The 23,402-nt window shown below is 43.7% G+C and overlaps 1 protein-coding gene across 1 annotated transcript in view; it reads left to right on the forward strand.

Annotated features, from left to right (window-relative positions):
* The first annotated feature begins 1,769 nt into the window (after positions 1-1,769).
* Positions 1,770-23,402, forward strand: part of SEMA7A (semaphorin 7A (JohnMiltonHagen blood group)) — a 36,525-nt gene continuing 14,892 nt past the window's right edge. Inside the window, exons 1-2 of the mRNA XM_081964634.1 lie at positions 1,770-1,960; positions 22,576-22,709. Of these exons, the coding sequence (XP_081820760.1) occupies positions 1,813-1,960; positions 22,576-22,709 (282 nt within the window). The 5' untranslated portion in view covers positions 1,770-1,812. The remainder of the gene's footprint in view (positions 1,961-22,575; positions 22,710-23,402) is intronic.

The following is a 23,402-nucleotide window of genomic DNA, read 5'->3' on the forward strand; positions in this document are numbered from 1 at the left end:
TAAAAAAAAATCATATTAGTGGTCCGCAGGATTTAAATTTATGAATGGAGTGGTCCCTGAGGTCCGAAAGGTTGGTGACCCCTGCTCTAAAAGGATGCAAAGGACCAGGAGTATCAATCCTTCTCTTCCCCATCCTCCAAGTCAGAGCTGATGAAGCTTCTGGGATGAGAAGCGAAACATCTTCAAAGGAAAAAAAAAACCAGAAAGTCCAGTTACCTCCTGAAAAAACAACAACACCATTTTTGGGACAAACCCAAGAGCCTGGCTAGGTGGCTCAGTGGCTAAGATGCTGAGCTGGTCGATCAGAAAGGTCGGGGGTTACCTCTGAACATAATTTTTTTGGTATTGTCCATTATCATATCATATCCTCAACCCAAAACAGCTCTCATTTGCTCTTCTGCTTTCAATACACCACATTATACCCTATTTCACCGCTGTCCTATTTCCTCCTCCCTACCTCCTTCCTTCCCTCTACCATCCCTCTCTTCTCTACTTCCCCTTCCTCTCTCCTCTTTCCACTCCTCCTTTCTCTCCTCCTTCTCCTCTCCCTTCTATTTCCCTCTCTCCTGTCTCCTCTCTTTCTCCTTACCGCTACCTTTCCTTTCCACTCTCTCCAATTAATTGACATGGTGTATTTCAGCATCTGAGCACACTTCATTTAATATTGGCTGGTATTGATAATTCCGATAAACACCTTTCATATTTAAGATTTTACATACATCCTCTTTTTAGTGGTATACATATTTCAAAATTCCATTATTTGACCTCTACCACCCTCTCAAAAAAGCCTATTTTTTGGACAAAGTGCGAGCCGGATTTGAGTTTCCCGCTAAACTCATCCTAATTTTACATAGTTATATATCGTTAAGCACCCCAGAATTTTAACTCTCTCATTAGTGCTTCAGTTAATTATTTTCATTGGGCGTATTTTCAATTCCCATTGTAACCATCCACCCACATCTTGGATATCTTCTCTACTTAAGAGGTGGGTGGGCGGGGAGAAAACTACCTGTTAAGTTAACAACACGTATTTCCTGTAAATATCTTTACTAGGACCATACCCAAAAAAATATCTGTTTACAGGTAATGGTATCCTTGTGACTATATGTATGAAACTAAAACAAAATAAAATAACTTGTTCCAAAAAAGAAAAAGAAAAGAAAGGCCGGTGGTTCGAATCCCAAGTAGAGATCTCCTGCGGGAGCAGGGGGTTGGACTAGATGACCTCCAAGGTCCCTTCCCACTCTGTTACTGTTAACCTGGAGTGTGGCTGAGAATCTGGAATTGGGTATGTCTAGTTTAATGTAAAGAAGGATCAGGGGAGACATGATAGCAGTTTTCCAATATCTCAGGGGTTGCCACAAAGAGGGAGTCAAAGTATTCTCCAAGGCACCTGAGGGTAGAACAAGAAGCAATGGGTGGAAACTAATCAAGGAGAGAAGCAACTTAGAACTAAGGAGGAATTTCCTGACAGTGAGAACAATTAATCAGTGGAATAGAAGTTGCCTCCAGAAGTTGTGAATGCCCCAACACTGGAAGTCTTTAAGAAGATGTTGGATAGCCATCTGTCTGAAACGGTATAGGGTTTCCTGCCTAGGCAGGGGGTTGGACTAGAAGACCTCCAAGGTCCCTTCCAACTCTGCTCTTGCATTGTATTATATTGTAGAATCTCTACAATAGGGAGAAGCAGAAGAGGCAACCTCTGCCCCGCCCACGCGGGGGCTTGGCCAGCGCTTATAGCTCCTGCCGGTTTCACTCCGGTTCCCAAAGCGGAGTTCGAGACGAGCCCCCAGAAGTTAGAGACTCTCAGCCATGTTCCCGCCTCCGGAGCGCCGCCTCGCCGCCTCGCCTGCCCGCCGCCCGCTGGGGCTGCTGCTGTTGCTGGGGCTGCTGTTGCCTCTGCTGCGCTGCACCGCCGTCCCGCGCACCGCCAGTCCCCGCATCCTGACAGTTGCGCTGGGTGAGCCTCCAGGGCGGAGGAAGCATCTTCGGGGCGGAGTGGGCTGGGGGTGGTCTGGGGTCCGGGCGCGGCGCTGCTGGAGACGCGGAGACCCTGCCTGCACGTGTTTCGGATCGGCAGGTGGGGGGATCCATTGGCAGGTGGGGGGGGGACCCATCACGTCGCGGGACGCCCAGGGCTGCGGGGTGAAAGTGGTGCGCAGAGAGGGGAGGCTGGGAGAGGAGCCGCTTTGGATAGAGAGGGATCATGGACGGTTTAGAAATGAGGAGAGAGAGAGAGAGAGAGAGAGAGAGAGAGCAAGAGAGAGAGAGAGGATAGGAAAGAAGGAAAGAAAGTAGGTACGAAGGAAGGAGAGAGAGAGAGAATGGGAAAGAGAGAGAGAGAGTAGGGAGGAAAGAAAGAAGGAAGGAAGGTAGAAAAGAAAGAAAGAGAGAGAGAGACGATAGGAAGAAAAGAAAGAAGGAAGGAAGGAAGGTAGCAGGGAAGGAAAGAGAGAGAGAGACAATAGGAAAGAAAGAAGGAAGGAAAGAAAAAGAGAGATGATAGGAAAGAAAGAAGGAAGAGAGAGAGAGAAAGATGATAGGAAGGAGAGAGAAAAAAGAGAGAAAGAGAGAAAGAAGGAAAGAAAGAAGGAAGGGAGGAAGGAAAGAAAGAGACGACAGGAAAGAAAGAAAGAAGGAAAAAAAGAAAGACTTACATGTACTGGAAGCAGTATGCTCCATCCCGTATTTGGGTAGACCAATTCAGATTGCCCTGATAAAAATATACATAACTCACCTGTATCTTTACTTTTTAAGAGGTCAAAATAATATCTTTTTTAAGGCGCTCTTTATGGGTTTAGCAAAGTCTCTGCGGATGATGTGAGATTTATAGCCGGGCCAAAATGTTCTGTGAATGTACATGAGATTATTATTGATTATTATTTTTTTGTTTGGATGCGCTCTCTTTCTATTATATTTCTGTGGTTGCACACGGTTGCCAAATCGGATTTTATCCATCCCTGGTTACCTCCATTAACTTGGCCACTGGCAGTTCAATTGTTGGGGAGAATATTTTAAGGTTTTCTTAAAATCTGTGGGTGTCTGTGTGTGTATTGCCACAATGCATTAAGGAGACAAACTTTCTCTCACTCAATTTGCTCCCATGATCTACCTGTAGTAGTAGGCATACACAGGGATCTGTGCAAACATCAATTCAATACAATACAATAGTAAAGTTGGAAGGGACCTTCGAGGTCTTCTAGTCCAACCCCCTGCCTAGGCAGGAAACCCTATACCGTTTCAGACAAATGGCTATCCAGCATCTTCTTAAAGACTTCCCGTGTTGGGGCATTCACAACTTCTGGAGGCAATTTCTGTTCCATTGATTAATTGTTCTGACTGTCAGGAAATGTCTCCTCAGTTCTAACTTGCTTCTCTCCTTGATTAGTTTCCACCCATTGCTTCTTGTTCTGCCCTCAGGTGCCTTGGAGAATAGTTTGACTCCCTCTTCTTTGTGGCAGCCCCTGAGATATTGGAACTCTGCTATCATGTAGACGTAACCAGTTACTGCAAGCATTCTTCGTACATTTTAGTCTCCAGTCCCCTAATCCTCTTTGTTGCTTTTCTCTGCACTCTTTCCAATTCTAATAGAGATGATCAATTCACACGTTGGCCCAAAGAAATCAAGGGTGGCCAAGCAGAGGAAAGCTGGAAGGGACCTTGGAGGTCTTTTAGTCCAACCCCCTGCTGAAGCAGGAAACCCTAGATTATTTTAGGCGAGTGACCGTCCAGTCTCTTCTTGAAAGCCTCCAGTGATGGGGCACCCCCAATGTCTGAAGGCAACTTCTCTTCCATTGATTAATCGTTCTCACTGGTAGGAAGTTTCTCCTTAATTCCAGGTTGCTTCTCCCCTTGATGAGTTCCCACCCATTGTTTCTCGTTCTGCCTTCTGAGGCTTTGCAAAATAATTTGACTCCTTTTTCTTTGTGGCAGCCCCTCAAATACAGGAATACCGTTATCACGTCTCCCCTTGTCCTTCTTTTCTCTAGACTAGACGAACCCAGTTCCTGCAACCGTTCTTCATAGTTTAGTCCCCAGGCCTTTAATCATCTTAATTGCTGTTCTCTGCACTTTTTCCAAAGTCTCAACATTTTTATTTTTGTAACGCGGTGGTAATACCAGAAGTGGTATTCAGCCGGTTCTGACAGGTTCTGGAGAACCGGTAGGGGAAATTGTGAATGTGGGGAGGGAATGGGGATTTTGCAGTATACATACTGCAAATTATATATATATAATTTATCAGCACAAATGCAATATATATATATATATATATATATATATATATATATATATATATATATATATATATATATATATATATATATATATATATATATATATATATATATATATATATATATATATATATATATATATATATATATATATATATATGTTGTATTTGTACTGATAAATAAATAAAGGGAGACTAGGATAGATCTATTTCGAGCTAATTAGCTCTCATCAGCTAGCCATACCCTTACTGGGATTAGAACCCAGGCTGTATATATCTTAGGCAGGAGTCTTAACCACTAAGCCACGGGTAGTATATATATACACTATGCTCCGTCCCGTAATTGGGTAGACCTGATAAAAATACACTTAGCCCACCTGTATAATAAATAATTACATATTTTGACCACGTGAAGGCAATTTCATTTCCACTTAACAAGAATTTGTTGGATGTGACTTTAAACCCACTTGGGAGGGAAACAGACACCCCCACCCTCCAGTCAATCAGGTCAGGGTGTCATAAGAGAGAAGGAATAAATATCAAGGCATTGATATTTACTGGTAGACTGTTCCTGAAGCAGGAGGTTTCGAAAAAAAGTTTTGCTGTTTTTATTTCTCATACATCCATTCACAAATATACAACCTCATAACTATCATTAATAATATGTGTTATCTTTTAACATTTATAACAATTTTTCTCCCTCCTAAAGTTAAAGATGTAATCGAGATTGCTTTTCTACCATCCCATGCACCTATCTTATTTTATAACGGCCCTCCTTCTTCTTCCTTTCCCTTTTCTCCTTCCCTCCCTTCTTCACTCCTTTCTTCTTTCCTCCTCTCCTTTCCCTCCTTCCCCTTCCTCTTCCCCCATTCCTCCCCTCTTCTTCCCCTTTCTGCCCTCTCTCCTACTCTTACTTTCCCTCCATTTCTTCCTTGGGGGGTGGAGGGTTCTCTGTTGCAGAATCTTTCTGAATCTGGGTGAGAATTGCAACTGTGAGCGTTAACATTGTATGTTTGTTTACTGTTTATTGTCGCGTCTAATGTTTGAGGAGTTAGGCCAGATCAAACTGCCGAGCCCAGGTGGAAATGACATAATAAAGACACAGCCTGATTCCCAAGGTGGGATTACGAGGTCTCCGAAGGATTTCTGTGCCAGTTGAATCAACCTTGCTTACGAAGAGAAGATTATGATCTTATTTCTTGGCATAGCAATAACCTTCTGTAACTCCTGCTCTTTGATCTCAGGGCTGAACGCAGGGCATAATCGGTTTTGGAAAACGTTGATTAGATCTCATTAAAGTCCATTTTATGGGGATCCCTCTGCCCACAGCTGAATCGGTCCTTGGATCTGCAACCTGCAGAGTTTGGATAGGACCAGGCAAAGATATTATAGAGAGAAAAAAAAACCTGGATAGAAACATGCAAGAAACTGGCTAAACAAGGCTGAAATTTTCTTTAATCCCTGGGGAACGTCCCAAGTAGACCCCTCCTATAAGAAGGAGGAGGTGGAAAAGTACTATCACTCCTGCAAGATTCTGTGATTATATGAAATATGGTTATGATTGTAAGCAGCCTGGAGTTGCCTCCAAACGGGATGGGCGGCTTTTAAATGGATGGATGAATGAATAAAACGAACGAATGAATGAAATAAACTAGAGCCTTTCTCGATCATGGCAGTTTTAATCTTCTGTGGAGGTGATTTCCCGGAGAAAAGTTGATTTCCTTGGAGAAGTGGTGACATCGGTGTCATCTCTCTTCTCCAAGGGGTGGACTTCAACTCCCAGAATTCCCCAGCCAGCATGGGGGTTGAAATCCACCCCTCTTAAAAGTGCCAAGATTGAGGAACATTGGATAACACAGTCCAGAGAATGAAACAAGTGTAAGAAAGAAACTCAGGAAAAGCATGTCTTGGTTTTATTTAGTGTATTGATGGGTCAGAAAGACTTCCTTCTCCCCCCCCTCTCTTTCTTTCTTTCTCTCTCTCTCTCCTTCCTTCCATCTTCTCTCTTTCTTTCTTCTCTCTCTCTCTCCTTCCTTCCATCTTTTCTCTCTCTTTCCTTCCTTCTCTTTCTTTCTCTTTCTCTTTCTTTTTTTCTTTCTCTCTCTATCTCTCCTTCCTTCTTCTTCTCCTCTCTCTTTCCTTTCCTTTCTTTTTTCTTTTTTCTCTTTCCTTCTTTCTCTCTTTTTTCTCTCCCTATCTCTCCTTTCTTCTTCTCTCTCTTTCTTTCTCTTTCTTTCTTTCTTTCTTTCTTTCTTTCTCTTCCTTTCTCTTTCTCTTTTCTCTTTCTTTCTTTCTCTCTCTCTATCTCTCTTTCCTTCCTTCTTCTCCTCTTTCTTTCTTTCTTTCTTTTTCTTTCCTTTGCTTTCTCTCTCTCTCTCCTTTCTTCCTTCCTTCTTTCTTTTCTTGTTATTACACCCATATACATTAATAAACCCTAACCCTAACCCTATATCCTTGCCTATCTCAAAGGGCTGTCCAAACCCCAAACTAACATAACAAATCAGAAATAAAGTCTTATAAAAGGACAAGTCTCTGTTAGCAGAAATGTGCTTTGCTAGGAAGCATTGATCTGCTTTCACCATACCTCTTCCTTCTTCCTGGTCCCAAATTTAGCAATTTTGTACTAAAGCTCGTCTTGGGTTTTTTATTGTTGTTGTTGCATGCAAGTTGAATAACCCTAATCTGATTTCCTTCCTTTTATTACATTGCACGGATAAGTGTGTACATGGTACAAATAAGGAACAGGCTAAGATTCGCCCGAGAAACGTAGTAAAATGTTTTCCAGTGAGGTTAGTCAAGAGAGATGCAGAAAAATTACAGTTCCAAATAGAACAATTTAATGTGTTGTCATCATCTCACAACTTCCAAATTGCCACAAGGCATCTCAGGAGGCCATTGCCTCGTAGTTATGTTTTAAGACTCACAACTTCCTTAACGAACATCTCTCTTAGCAACATCAATGCTGGGCTCCTTTTGGTCATAAGTCGAGGTCTACCTCTATCGGGTTCTCACAAGTGTCTTCAAACCAGTGTCTTTGCATACCACAATGTGGAAACTTAATCTCCGTGTGCCACCTGGGCTCTGGAGCTACCTGTTTACTTTGGGATCTCCAGATTTCCTCAGAAAATTGTGCCCCAGAAGGGTAGCACCAATTTCTGGTTCTTTGTGAAGATGTAGCTGTAGCCTTCAAACTGGCTTTGTGATGGACTTAGAAAACAACCAAGAAAATAAACAGGGTCTCTGCAAACGTTTTGTTTCTCTTGGTTTTAGTTTCTGTGCCAGAGAGTCAACATGATAATTATCTTTACCGAATTGTTCCTCTTTTGGGTCTTACAACACCGAGTGGAAATCAATATTTCTCAAGAGATTGAGGTTAAAGTAATAGTTTATTTCAGATCTCTGGGTTTGGAAAGGCTGCCCGGTCCCCAGAATTACTACAGAGTTGCTCATATTTTACATCCTCAAAGCTGCCTGAAGACAGCTTTTTTATCAGACGCAACCATTGAATTGACTTTATGGTATGATCCCAGGAATGCTGGCTTATAAATCCTGGTTTGTGACTTGGTGTGTTCTGTAAACCTACCAAGACTGACTTATTCAGTAAAGCACCGAGACGCAGACCATAATTCCTTTCGTAGTGTAGGTTGATTAGATTACTAAGTCATGATCGTTCATGATAAATTAGATCACTTCTTCATGATGTGGCTCAATCTTAGATGTGAATTCCACCAAGCCTTTTATAGTCACAAATGGGAATCCTGGCTGGCTTAGCTGAGACTGGCTTAACCACGGCTTGCAGTATCAATCCTTTGGTTGCGTAGCCTCAATATTTCAAGCCATGAACCAAGATGCCTTATGAAGAAAGCATGAATTGCCATCATCCAAATCCACCCCCGAGCATTCCTTTAGTCTGAATTGGTGCATGGGTATGTGAGTTCAGTTATTGCAATAAATATGGGAAAGAATTCACAAGCGATTCTATGGTCTAAAGGAGTGCAAAAATATTTTCTTGTTTGCTAGTTTGTTTAAAGAACCTACAGTAGGTCAGAAGGAGAGTGCAAAAGTTGGCTTGAAACTCAATATTAAGAAAACTAAGTCCATGGCATCCGGCCCTCTCAGCTCCTGGCAAATAGATGGGGAAGAAATGGAGGCAGTGACAGATTTTACTTTCCTGGGCTCCAGGATCACCGCAACTGGGGACTGCAGCCAAGGAATTAAAAGAGGCTTGCTCCTGGGGAGGAAAGCGATGGCAAATCTAGACAGCTTACTAAAAAGCAGAGACATCACCCTGCCAACAAACGTGTGTCTAGTCATGGCTATGGTTTCCCCAGTTGCAATGGATGGCTGTGAAAGTTGGACCATAAGGAAGGCTGAGCGCCAAAGAATGGAGGCCTTTGAACTCTGGTGCTGGAGAAGAAGACTCCTGTGAGTCCCTTGGACTGCAAGGCCATCCAACTGGTCAGTCCTAGAGGAGATCAATCTTGACTGCTCTTTAGAAGGCCAGATCCTGAAGAGGAAACTCAAAGACTTTGGCCACCTAAGGAGAAGGAAGGACTCCCTGGAGAAGAGCCTCATACTGGGAACGATTGAGGGCAAAAGAAGAAGGGGACGACAGAGAAGGAGGTGGCTGGATGGAGTCACCGAAGCAGTCAGTGTGAGCTTCAATGGACTCCAGAGGATGGTAGAGGACAGGAAGGCCTGGAGGAATGTTGTCCGTGCAGTTGTGATGGGTCGGACACAACTTCGCAACTAACAACAACACAGTAGGTCAATGTTTCTCAACCTCATCCCCTTGAAGATCGGTGGAGTTCAACTCTCAGAATTCCTCTAGCTAGCCTGCTGGCGGGGGAGGAAGGAGGAATTCTGGGAGTGGAAGTTCACCCATTCTGGGAATTGACGTCCCTCTTCTGGGAGCTGAAATCCATCCATCTTCAAGTGGATGAGGTTGAGAAATGTGGAGGACGAAACCACAATCATCTGCTAGGCTGAGTGTTACGAAGTGGAAGTGCTCTTAATGGGGCAAAGGCTAACTGGAATTGGTTCACCTCTTGCGGGAGTGTCCTTCTTTCACATTCTACCAACCTGCTTGACTGGTTTGCAGGCATGTAGAACTTCCTCCATATTTTCTTTTAACCTTTTCTCCTACTTCTGCTATCCTCCTGATTTTCTATCTATCTTATCTGAATTCAGCTCGAAAAGGAGACCAAGGCTACACACCATGTTATCTCTATGTCTCAAAGTTTAAATGATGTTCTATTTCAACCTCCTTCTCAAAGGGTGAAGGTGATTATCCCGAAGCCAACGTGACCATCTCTCTAAACATTTCCAACCCATGTTTATCTTGCAATTTAGCCCATAGCCTTGATCTTCGGCTTTTGCTGTGCCGAAAGAGCTTTTGGAGGGGAAGAATAAAAGTGCATAATTTACTTAATTTAAGGGTAGGTGAGTGAGTAGCTACTATGCCACAAAGTCTTTCTTAATGATTGGTTCTAGAATTATAGAAACGCTAGGGACAGGCACTCCTATAATCCTGTTCCAGCTGGATCATGGAGTCCCAGCTCCTGAAGAACAGCAGATGAGAGGAAATTCTGCCGAAATGCATCCTATTTCCCCTGTCTGACTTTTGAAGAAGACAGATGGCTGGGAGAAGTTCTAAAAAGGGATGGAATCCACCCTGCTGAAGTTCCAGAAAAAGATGAAACTGTAAACGGGATGAAATCTTGCAAATAGTCTTCCAAAATTTGCATTTCTCTTAACGGGGTGTAGCTCAGAGTCTTATACAGAAGTTCAAAGGAGTATCCTGTGGGCACTCTAGAGACAAAATTGATCTATTTACATACATAGATATATTTGTCATCTTGGCAGGAAACAAAAAAACAACATTTTTTTTTAATAATTCCACTTTCCTGCTGAAGCAACTTTTGTTCAAGCCTTTCATGATCACGGTTTTTCTTTTGTGCTGCATTTCATTGTGTAACAATAGGGTAATTTCCTGATGCAGCAGGAAATAAAAAGAATTGTCACATTTCCCCTGCATACATACATACGTTTATGCCTGTATGTGTGTGTGTGAGAGAATGATTCATAATAATACAATGAGTTGTATTTCCCGAGGGAATCTTTTTGAGTGAGTTTGTCCAATTACTAATTCTGATCTATAAATAAGGTAAAGGTAAAGGTTCCCCTCGTACATTTGTGTTAGTCGTTCCCAACTCTAAAGGGTGGGGCTCATCCCCGTTTCAAAGCTGAAGAGCCAGCGCTGTCCGAAGACGTCTCCGTGGTCCTGTGGCCGGCATGACTCAATGCCAAAGGCGCATGGAACACTGTTACCTTCCCACCAAAGGTGGTTCCTATTTTTCTACTTGCATTTCTTACCTGCTTTCGAACTGCTAGGTTGGCAGAAGCTGGGACAAGACACAGGAGCTCACTCTGTTATGCGGCGCTAGGGATTCGAACCGCCGAACTGCTGACCTTTATGATAGACAAGCTCAGCGTCTTAGCCCCTGAGCCACTGCATCCCTGATCTATAAATACTTTCCCCCAAAACTTATGATATTTATCAGAGTTTTAAATCACCTAAGAACCGGTTTTTGGACAAATTGCAGAGTGTAGTTGAGTTGAGGACTAACTGTCTGCAAGAAGTGAGTTCCACTGAATGCCCCCTACACACACATACAAACAACAACAAAACAACCTCCACCTGGTAAGCAATTCCAACCTAGGGGAACTTGCAGACTTTGACAAAGCCCGTTGTCCTTTCACACCCGACTCAAAAACAGCAGCATGATGTGTTGACCAAAATGTTCCTCTAACTTAGATCTGACCACTGGATTTCTAGAAAGAGTTGGGTGGTTAAGGCCGCAGAAATCTTAAGCTCTAATGAAAGGCGAGTAATTAAAACCCACATAACTACTCACATGTAGGGCAGGACATATGGAGAAACCCTTCACCAGCCCTACAATCTACCATACTTTCTAGTTAGAGTATGGAGCAGAATATCTAAGTGCGGAAAAGAAATGTGTGTGTGTGAGAGAGATAAACCCACACTCACACCCACTGAATCATGACTAAACAGCGAAGAGTCTGTTGCTCACCATGACTAATGATGGTTAGACATAGTTGACTTGTGGTTAGCAAGATAGCTGAGAACTTGGAGCATTTCCAGATGTCCATGATAGTGTTGGTTTTCTAGGAAACGTTCTGGACTTGATAAGTTTGCTTCCTAGACCTTCTTCAAACCCCTAATTATTTATCGATCTCTTCAGTTTCTGTAGCTGTCCAACTCAACCAAGTGATTCTGGGTGGTTTAAAGTTCTAAAATGATAAAACCATTAAAAAAAACCATTAAAAGTGTAAAAACACCTCCCAAAATAAATATCAGAAATGCAGGCTCCTGATTAATGGTTGATGTAGGGTCCTTTTCAAAAGCTTGTTCGTTCCAGCATTCGTGGTTGGTTTGCCACGAGCAACGTTTCTAAGATGCTAAGCCAGTAGCTGTATCATGCCAAGAAGATTGCACAGATATGTCCATGTTGGTGAAAAGAAGTTGAATTTGACTCAAGATAGCCTTTATTATTATTATTATTTTTACTTCCTTCCTTGATTAGTCAATTTCCTCCAGTTCTTTCTCAAAATGTGATATTTCCACTTTGCGTTAAATGGCGGTCACTGCTATTGATAAGATAGGATGCGGAAGTTCTTTCTCCATTGTCAAAATCCCACTGACCAATTTTCTCTCTTGTTTCTATTCGTTATGACATCTGTGGCCTTCTGCGCCACAGACTGCTTCACCCTTCACGCTAACCGTGGCTTGCTTAGATGTTTCGTAGAACAGCCCAGTCTAGGATTAACACATTATATTAAGCTGTAGCATCGCTCAGTTTATATCTTAGGATGTTTCAAGAACCTGACCATCATGGTTTGCAAAGCATGATGTATGGCTTAGGTGGTTGTAATTCAGCATTTTGAGGGCAAGCAATCATCTCTCTTAGTATGGCTGAATCATTTATTATTTATTGGAATTTGTCAAAGAAAAAAACAAGAACAAGAATAAGAGAATAAAAATACAATGACAGGGACAACAGGCCCATTAGTGCACTTATGCACGCACCTCTCTACTGACCACTTAAGTACGAAGTGAGGCCCAGGGAAGTCAATTTGTGACTGAAACTGTAAAAAGATTTGTAGATGAGACAACTGAATCAGGTAGGGCATTCCAGACTTCGACAACTCCAAAAGTTGTGACTGCCCCAACACTGGAAGTCTTTAAGAAGATGTTGGATAGCTATTTGTCTGAAATGGTATAGGGTTTCCTGCCTAGGCAGGGGGTTGGACTAGAAGACCTCCAAGGTCCCTTCCAACTCTACTATTGTATTGTATTATTGTAACTCTATGGCAGAAGTCATATTTTTACAGTCATGTTTAGAATGATTTACATTGAAACAGAAAAAGTCTTTTACAGGTAAAACATTGCTCCGTATAATTTTGTATGCAACACTTACCTTGTTTCCCCCAAAATAAGACAAGGTCTTATTTTCTTTTGACCCCGAAATAGGCACCTGACTTTATTTTCGGGGAGGTCTTATTATTTTTGAGGTGCAGGAGGCGGCGAGCGTGGTCACCTCATGGCTGCTGCTGTGTTGCAATATTTTGGGGGAAGGCTTATTTTTGGGGAGAGCTTATTTTAGCACATGTGCTCAAAAGCCCAATTGGGCTTATTATCTGGGGAGGTCTTATTTTCCGGGAAGCAGGGAGGTCTGATCGCAAGCGACACAGTTCTAAGTTATCCAAACCAAGATTTTTTTGAGCCTAGTAGCATAAGAAATTCTATTGCGTACAGAAGAGTGCAAGACTTTTCTCGTGAAGTACTTCTGAACACACTCAAATTATTGTATTGATGTCAGACATACGGTGGGGATTCCAGACAGTTGAACAATTTGAATTCAGACACTGCCTAATTTGATGTTAATTTAGCGTGATTTGTGAATCTGGCCAATCCAAACATGGACGGACAATGTTGTTTTTACTCAGAATATTGCTGGTAATGTTTTGGCTGTAGACATTTTGTTTTTTGTAAAAGCAAATCATGCCCAAGCAAGATTTCACACCCTGCTATATGCATAACTGTTTCTCCAAGGATAAGAGATATTCTGTTCCCTTGTTTGTTCTTGTTCTTATCTTGTTCCAAATGTTGCCTTTGAAAGGAAGTAATTTTGTTTGGTTCAAAGTGAAACAAGAGCGTTCCCAAAAGTTTTTGGCTAACAAAGCAAACTTTGATCCCCAGGGATTGTTGTGTTTCTTATTTTATAATAAAATTAGGAAAACATGTTTCTTCTTTCAGTTCTTTTCCCCTCTAGCCTTTCTCTTGAGAAAGAGGTCATGTGGTGGTTAAATGATTTTTAAAAAATATAATGTATTTTGTCTCAGTTTAGCTGAAGATAACCTCAAGAACCTTTCGTTCTTGATCCGAATGAACTAATGATTATACAAATGGTTTGAGTTAAACTCAGTAACTGGATTGAACAGAATTGGGTGGAGTCAACCAAAACTTTATGCGCATTAAAAGTATTGCAATTTATTGCATGAGTTTTCCCAGGTCATAGCCTACTTCAATATGATACAATACCTTTAAAGAAAATTTAAATGTTACACCAGAAAATCTTGCATCTGTATAATATAGTATGCTGGCTGGATATCTCTGCTCTGCTATGAAACTATGTGATTGGGCTTGATAACGTGACACAGCTTGAAAATTAATGAGTAGTTACAATCAGCCTCTCCTCTCCCCTTCTCTCCCTCAGGCTGGCCCACTGATCCTCTCCTCTCCCCTTCTCTCCCTCAGGCTTGCCCATTGATCCTCTCCTCTCCCCTTCTCTCCCTCAGGCTTGAAAATTGATCCTCTCCTATCTCCTTCTCTCCCTCAGGCTTACCCCACAGAGGCCTCTCCTATCTCATCCCATTCTCTTTCTCAGTCTAACTCCTTAACATCAGAGCGTTTTTAGGTGGGGAGGGGAATGTCTAAACTCCTAGCCCATAGGCCGGATGAATCATATGCTGGCCACACCCATGCCCAAGTGGCAGTTGAAACAGAGTTCTTTTCAGATGGGGAGGGGGAGTAGAGTGTCTAACTCCTTAGCATCAGAGCGTATTAATCTATTGTATAAGAAATACTAATGATCTGATTGTCATTTTGAAAAATTCTTTCTTAGCGAGCACCTAGAAGCCATGAGGAACATACATGCCAAATTTCAAGTTTGTAGGCTTTATGGTTCTGGAGATTTCGTGATGATGCGTGAGTGATATTTTGCATATGCATGTATGTATGTATGCATGCATGCATGCATGCATGCATAGATGTATGGATTTTGTGCTCACTGTAGTGCATGAGGAAGTATGTGTTGAATTTCCTGATCAGCCCTAATTTAGAAATGTCATAGCGACAGCAATCTTACTATTTGCAAATAAGAGTGTAAATGTTTACACAGAAGATTGTGGCAGCCTTATACTCCGTACCACAGTATCCTTGGGAATTGAGGAGCATCAGAACATGAAAAAACTATTTCTGAAACTGTTTAGCATTTCTCAGAGCTGCTTGTTGACTTTCTTCCTCAATAAATACTTTCTCGTCACAAAGTTAGTCTACATGTCTAGCCAGCGGTGTGGTCTTGACCACATATCTTAATTTTAGATCTGTGTGCTGTGTCAGCTTTGCAACTCCATGTTGCTGGTGGAAGCTCCAGACATCATAGCTGAAACGGAGAAAGCCTTTCTTCCTGTCTTACAAGACTTGAACCTGGATCTCATATCCAAGAAAGAATTGGAGGAAAAAAGATGATGAATGTTGCCATGATTTTTTTTTTTAAAAAAAGGTTATAATGTAAAATAGGGACGCAGTGGCTAAGACACTGAGCTTGTCGATCAGAAAGATCAGCAGTTCGGTGGTTCGAATCCCTAGCGCTTTGAAATGGAGTGAGCTCCCATTATTTGTCCCAGCTTCGGCCAACCTAGCAGTTCGAAGGCACGTAAAAAATGCAAGTAGAAAAATAGGGACTCCCAGAGAGGGGGGACGATGAATGGCCCCTCCCAGAGGAAATAAAAGAGGAGCGAAATGGGAGTGGAGTTTGCAGGAGACAATTAGTTCGCTTAATTGGCTCGTGACTCTCCGAGACTCCTTGCCAAGTTTTGCAGATATCGGCCTGGCAGCTCTCCAAGCCAGAGAAGGTCTGTGACTGTAAATCCTCCCTTGAAAGACTTTGCTGGATGTGAATGAGCAGAATTCACAGTCAATTAATAAAAGGGTTTTTTTTTCGGGACAAAGAGTTTGCTTCATGCTCTCGGGAAGCCTCGGTCAGAACACTGGAAAACTCTTTCCAGGAATGAGAATATTTCTCTTTCCCACCACAGGTCAATGTTTCCTTTATCTCCTCGTGGGCTTGGTTGCACCAGCCATAAGTGACTCTTAGACTCTTGGCTTTCAGCAATTTTTGACCACAATTCTTCAGAAAGAGCCTTGTAAGCGCACCCATTTGAGCTCTGAGTAACCCTTGGCTGACAGTCAGGTTGGAAGGAAAAAGTCTGCCTTCTCCCTTCAGGGGCACTGCTGTTTTTCCGTTTTCCGAGTGAGTAATTCTGCCCACCCAGACAAACCACCCAGATTCTTCCCATTTACCCAAGAAAACATGGGTGGTCAGAAGGCATGAGGGCCCACCGTCGGATGAAAAACAAGGCAGTCTGTTTGCTTGCATCCTGCAGGAAAAGTCAAGCTTTGTGTAGCATAGATTTTACCCAAAGGGAAGTGGTTCCTTTTGTTGGTCAGCAGTTTGAGACCCAAGTGCTGTGTGATGGGGTGAGCTGAGCTCCCATCCTTCGCTGCAGCTCCTGTCCACCTAGCAATAGCACAGGCTTATATACTGCTTTACAGCCTTCTCTAAGCGGTTTACAGAGTTAGCTTCCTGCCCCGAATAATTTGGATCCTCATTTTACCCACCTCGGAAGGATGGAAGGCTGAGTCAACCTTGAGACAGTCAGGATCAAACTCCAGACTGTGAGCACAGGTTTGCCTGCCGTGCTGCATTCTAAGCACTGTGCCATTACGATCCTTCCTTCCTTCCTTCCTTCCTTCCTTCCTTCCTTCCTTCCTTCCTTCCTTCCTTCCTTCCTTCCTTCCTTCCTTCCTTCCTTCCCACTTAGCAATAGCTCTTAGACTTATATACCACTTCGCAGTGCTTTTACGGCCCTCTCTAAGCAGTTTACAGAGTCAGCTTATTTGTCCCCATCAATCTGGGTCCTCATTTTACTGACCTTGGAAGGCAGGAAGGCTGAGTCAAGCTTGAGCCTGGTGAGATTCGAACTGCCAGATTGTAGGCAGCCGGCAGGCAGCAAAGGAACCTGCAGTACTGCACTCTAACCACTGTGCTATCTCGGCTCCTAGCAGTTCAAAAGCATGCAAGTAGATAAATAGGTATCACTTCGGTGGGAAAGTAACACTGTTCCCACGTGCCTTTCACGTACAGTCATGCTGGCCACATGACCACGGACAAGGTCTTCGGTCATTTCCTCAGCCTAGAAACCGAGATAAGCATTACCCCTTAGAGTCAGACAGGGCAAACCTTTATCCTTTAACCTTTATCTTTTTTTTCACATTTAACCATGTTGAGATAGCTGGTTCTTGGCTCGGTCGGGTGCTAATTGTGGTTTATTCAACAAAACGCCGTTAAGCAAAACGTGACTTTAAAAAGTACGCGTGAACCTGCAGAAAGAGACTGAGACAGAGGTCTAACGTTTCCTCTCTTTTTGTGGTTTAGGCCCTAATGTATTTTCTTTTGCTAGTATTTTCCTTCAAAGGTGACTTGTTCTCCACTCATCATGGTTTTCCCAGCAAGCTCTTCTCCTTGGCCTTTTTCGAGCAGGTGCATTAGAAAGGCAACCACAACAGTTCCCAGCTTTAAATTTTTAAAGACCGCTAACGGAAGATCTGAGCAAGTGGTGGAGAGCGCCAGCCGATGCGGAGCTGAATTTGGCAATGATTTGAATGTTCTTTTCTTTTTCTTTTCTTTTTCTTTTGGTGTGCATGCTTTTAAAATAAAGTTATTATGAGCCTCTGGAAACTGTGACATTTGCCTGATGGCTTCCTGGACACATTTGGGCAGTCTTTTTTAGGAACAATGCAGGCGTGATTGAGCTTTGTTTTTCAAATATCATTTTTTTAAAAAAAATATAAACCTCCCAGTCTAGTAAACAGTCTTTGGCTGACCTTGTTCCTTCCTTTCTCTTTCTTCTTCTGGTTCCTTTTCTTCCTTCTCCTTCTTGTTCCTTCTCTTTCTTCTCCTCCCCCTCCTCCCCCTCCTCCCCATTCCCTACTAGCATTGCTGATGTTATCTAGTTGGGTCATGAAATGTCTACAAGAAAACAATCAAATTCAAAAAGCACCAAGGACAACACAGTCATTTTTCTTCTTCTTCCTCCTCCTCCCCCTCCCCCTCCTCCTCCTCCACCCCATTCCCTACTAGCACTGATGATGTTATCTAGCTGGGTCATGAAATGTCTGCAAGACATTACCACCAATTTCAGAGAGCACCAAGGACCTCACGGTTTTTTTCCTCCTCCTCCTCCTCTCCATTCCCTACTGGCACTGATGATGTTATCTAGTTGGGTCATGAAATGTCTGCAAGAAAACAACCAATTTCAAAGAGCACCAGGACCTCACAGGCTTTCCCCCCCCCTCCTCCTCCTCATTCCCATTTCCCTACTAGCACTGATGATTTTATCTAGTTGGGTCATGAAATGTCTGATAGAAAACAACCAAACTCAGAGAGCACCAAGGACCACACAGTCTTTTTTCCTCCTCCACCTCCTCCTCCTCCTCCTCCTCCTCCTCCTCCTCCTCCTCCTCCTCCTCCTCCTCTCCTCCTCCTCCTCCCTCCCCTTCCCCTCCCATTGTGGTGTGTTGATTCAAGTGAACACTGCTAGGCAGCTACAACTTGGGAACCAATGCCAAACGGACCGGGGTGTGACATCTCGTAGATGACCTGCAAAATCAATGAACAGGGCAGACAAAATGAAGGAAAATAAGGTATCGTTTTTTGCAGTTGGCCTCTTTCTCAGCTACGATGCTGAAGATCCTCTTGTTCCACTCCACTTACGGCTTCGTTGGTAACTGGCGTACCTGGGCCCCAAGCCAGACTTATCCCTGGGCATGAATTGATGCTCTGTTGAGGGAAAATGTTTTGCGAGGCGGGCAGAAGACTGTGGTGCAAACTGGCTGAATCGGAGGAATGCACTGAGCTCGATTAAAATATGATGGCTTTTGCAAAAACTTAGCCAGGTCAAAGGTCAGGATTCTTGACCGGCTGTCTTAGATCAGAGTTGGCAGTCTCAAGAAGTCTGAGTGACAAGTCGGATTTGTTTTTCGTTTTTAGAAAAAGCGACGACACAACATACGATTATGGGGAACTGGGCAGATTGGCTGCTTTAGGAAAGGAAACCGATGTGGGGAATGCGCAAGAGAGGGCGAGGATAATAAGAGCTTTGTAAGCGCTCTTTCTGGGACCAAGTTTTTTTGCTCCGCTGAGCAGGGAGGTTTTGACTAGCTGACGCTGTGTGTTCTTTAGCCTTTTGGCTTTTGTGTAGTCCAGGAAACCTCCCTCTGGCACGAGGCAAACATTTCATGCGTCAGGTGTGTGTGTGTGTTTCATAATATCCCTTCCTTCGGCAGCTGGACTGTGTCTTTGGCACATCAGCCCAAACTACAGAGCAAAGCAGAAAGCCACATCAGTGTGATGTGCTTTGGAAACATTGCTCCTTTGGCTACATGAGCCGGAGACGACCACGGCAGTGGAGATACACAGGTGGCCCTCAACTTAGAATAGAACAGAGCTGGAAGGGACCTTGGAGGTCTTCTAGTCCACCCCCCTGTTCAAGCAGGAGAACTTGTACGATTTCAAACAAGTAGCTGTCTCCAGTCTCTTCTTAAAAACCTCCAGTGATGGAGTGCCCACAATTTCTGGAGGCCATCTGTTCCACTGGTTAATTGTCCTCACTGTTAGGAATCCTTAATTCCAGGTTGCTTCTCTCTCCTTGGTTAGTTTCCATCCATTGTTTCTTGTCCTGCCCTCCGGTGCTTTGGAGAATAATGTGACTTCCTCTTCTTTGGGGCAGCCCCTCAAATACTGGAAGACTGCTATCATGTCACCCCTAACTCTTCTTTTCTTTAGATTAGCCAGACCCAAAACCTGCAGCCGTTTTTCTTACGGTTTACTCTCCAGGCCTTTGATCATCTTAGTTGCTCTTCTCTGCACTTTTTCCAAAGTCTCGACAACTTTGGAAAAAAGTTCAGACAAAGAGCAGCTAAGATTTGCAACTGACAACCGCCCGCTTAGCAACTGTTCAAAGTTACAATGTCATTGAGAGAAGTGACTTACGACCGCCCTCGCACTTCTGACTGTTGCAGCCTCCCCATAGGCCCGTGGTTAAAATACAGCTGTTTGGTAAACTGGTGTGTATTTACAGCGGTTGTAGCATCTCAGAGCCACGTGATCAACACTGGTGACTAATGCACCAGAAACAGGTCAGCTGCTCTTCTGGGTTTTGGCACCGAAAAAGTTCACCAACACTGTTCTATTAGATTTTGGCCACCCAAGGAGATCACCCAAAGATTATACCTCCTGGTCTCCTGCTCTTTTGCATTGCAATTCAGCTTCCTTCAGCCTCCTTGGTTTGAACAGAACCTTCTAGGAAAGTTTTGGGTGTTTTTTTTCCCTCTGGCTGGAGGCTGTGGAGGAGAGAGGGCAGCACCCCTCCCTGCTGCGGGCATTTCTATCCTCTTGTCAACAAAGCCTCTGTCAAATGCCAGCCGCCCTTAGGTTGTTTGTTGATCGGCCTTAAGCAGAATCGCTCTGGAGGCCTTGAGGGACTTTGCTTGAGAGATCATCTTCCACCTTGGATGGAGGATTCCCTGCTTTAGTCATCAGAGGGCCCAAGGGAAGACTTCGTTTTCGTCCCTTGGGATCATGACACAATGCTTCAAAAAAAAAGAAGCAAAAGCCACATTATTTAGCAAACAAGATGTTATGATGGCACCGCTCCCCAGACAATGCGCAAGCTATATTTTAGATGCCTGACTTCTTAACTCATGCTGTTGCCAAACTGGACGGGCAGAGTGAGAGTAGGAGAGCCTGACTATCTATTGTTGGATCTGGGTGCCTCCTTGTGAGAAAGCTTAGGTGGAAGCCCACCTGCCCACCTGTTCTTTGCAGGTAGAGTGCGCGACCTCGCTGCTTTCTTCACGTTGGCTCCCGCGGGGCTGAATGAAAGAGAGCATCGATAGCCAAAATTAAACGGAGGGAGGGGGGGAGGAGAGAGATGTCTAAATTCACAAAGAAAGTGGAACAAAGAAAAGCTTATTTCCTTCCCTCCCACAGTTGTGATTCAGTGTCATCTGTTGAAACCCAAATCAGGCTGGGTAGTTGAAGGTCAGCAGATGTTTACCACACGGAGCCTGATTATCTAAGTCCTTCTTAGTTTCATTTGCCATTCCTAGTGAACTGGAAGGGTGGCGTGGGTTAGGTGTGGTTGTTGGCTTTAAATCTAATTCTGTGTGTGTGTGTGTGTGTGTTGGCTTTTCCCCAGAGAGCTGGATCAAGGAGGAAAACACACACGCACCCCGTGGGAAACTGTATCCCATCCTTGAGGAAAATGGTTTTGGCTAGTCTTTTCTTTTGTTATCTTTCTTTTTTTTTGCTTTCTATCCAACCTCCCTTCACCATCTGGATGGACATTTCCTAAGCGTTGTCTAGCAGGAAGAGCTAGTGAGAAGCAACAGAGAAGGATTCATAGTAGATCTTAATAACTAATGTGGATTCTGCGGATGGACCCTGCTCTGCAGCCCTGGTAGCGACTCACAATCTTAAGATCAGAAGATGAACCAGCTTTGGGGTAGAATGGGAGGAAGTGAGAAAGAAAGAAAGAAAGAAAGAAAGAAAGAAAGAAAGAAAGAAAGAAAGAGAAGGAAGGAAGAGAAGGAAGGAAGAAAGGAAAGAAAGAAAGAAAGAAAAAGATAGGAAGGAAAGAAGGAAAGAAGGAAGGAAGGAAGGAAAGGAAGGAAAGGAAAAAGAAAGAAAAAAGAAGGGAAGGAAGGAAGGAAAGAAAGAAGAAAGAAAGAAAGAAAGAAAGAAAGAAAGAAAGAAAGAAAGAAAGAAAGAAAGAAAGAGGTGAATGACCTAATTAATTTGATGAGGGAAGCTGCCTGGGTCATGTTTACATGTTCAAAAATTTGGAAATGCACCAGATGGCAGAGGATCCAAAGGAAAGTGTGGGTGTACCATTGATTCATCTGCTGATTGTATCCTATATCTTTTGTTTTTTGAGGAGGTGCCTTCAAATCAGCGTTGGTTCTTGACAACTGGCTGGAGAAGTCCCGGCAGTTTTCTTGGACAGATTTTATTTTGCCATTGCCTCCTTCCTAGGGCTGAAAGGGTGTGACTGGCCCGAGATTACCCAGCTAGCTTCATGTCTAGAACTCTCCGTCTCCCAGTTTCTGTCCTGATGCCTTCACTACTACGCCGCTAGCCTAGTGTTTAAGGTGCTGACCTAAAAACCAGGAGACGGTGAGTTCTAGCCCTGCCTTAGGCATGAAGCCAGCTGGGTGGCTTTGGATCAATCACTAGGAGACGGTGAGTTCTAGTTCCACCTTAGGCATGAAAGCCAGCCAGGGGAAGGGGAGGAAAATATGCCCAGTCCACAGTCTGCCACAATTTATTTATTATTACGAATTATACAGCCCAGCTTGAATTGGTCAAGAAAGAGAGGGGAAAAAACCAGACTTGTGAGTCACACATCAGTCTGAATGTTTCTATCAACATCTTTGAGTTTCCTTTGAATGGGGTGCTTCAATACAAGTCCTCGACTTACAACAGTACATTTAGTGTCCATCCAAAGTGACAACAGCACTGAAAAAAGGGACTTGTGACCGTTTTTCACACTTACCACCGTTTCGGCTTCCCCACGGTCACGCCATCAAAATTCAGATGCTTGTCATCTGACTCATATTTATGACGGTTGCATCGTCCCTGGGCTCACGCGATCCCCTTTTGCGACCGTCTGACCAGCGAAGTCCAAAGGGGGAAATCCAGGTTCACTTAACAACCGGGTAACAAGCCTAACCAATGCGACGATTCCCCTAACCATCGTGGCAAGGAGGGTCGTAAAATGGGGCAAAACTCCCTTAGCAAATGCTTCACTTAGCGACAAATTCTGGTCGTAATCCGAGGACTCCCTGTGCTTTCCTTCATCTGGGCTCAGTCCTGAAGGTTTCCCCCCCCCCTTCTTTCCCCCCTCTTTTATAGGGTGGAAAACGTTCCAGTTTAATACCACGGAGAAACACATCGCTGTGTACCATGAAGAAGGCTCTCCTTCCGTGTTCGTCGGAGCAGAAAACAAACTTTACTATTACAATTTTGAGGACTCCACCACCCACGTGGTAAGAGAGTAGGAAACTTGATCCTCCAAGTTTTAATTTTAGAGTTGATGAGTTTTGGGATCCAGACCTTTTCAAGAGGTTCCGGAAAACACTTATCCCTTGACGATTATGAGTGACTTCCTCCCCCCCCAGCCCATTTCTGAATCATCTCTTCCCACGGGACGGGCTTAGAAACAGCCAACGTGTTGGTAACTAATTGCCCTGCTGCGGCGACAGGAGAGGGGTTGCTATGTTTACAACCAGGGTGGAAAGTTTTAGTATCTGCAGAAGAGAATGGCGTGGGCCCCTTCTATAGGCCTGCTAGCCAGAAGGGAGCAGAAGAACAGAGTTCGAAGGGACCTTGGAGGTCTTCTAGTCCAGTGATGGAGAACCCACAACTTCTGGAGGCAAAGTTGTTCCTCTGATTGGTTGTCTTCAAAGTCAGGAAGTTCCAGGCTGCTTCTCTCTTTGATGAGTTTCCAACCGTGGTTTCTTGTCCTGCCTTCTGGCGCTTTGGAGACTAGGTTGACTCCCTCTTCAGCCAGCCAAGCAGTTGTCCTCTACAAGAGGTCTCCTTCTTCAAAATCCTTTCCTACATCTAGGCCACTGGGCACGCTCGATATCAAGGGCTGCCTCCACCTGTTATCGGACGGAGCTTGCTCGGATGAGTAACTCATCAGTAGATTGTTTGAAACGAAGCTTTGGCTTGAGTCG

Source organism: Natrix helvetica (genome assembly GCF_964273705.1).
Source record: "Natrix helvetica genome assembly, chromosome: 12".
NCBI lineage: Eukaryota > Metazoa > Chordata > Lepidosauria > Squamata > Natricidae > Natrix > Natrix helvetica.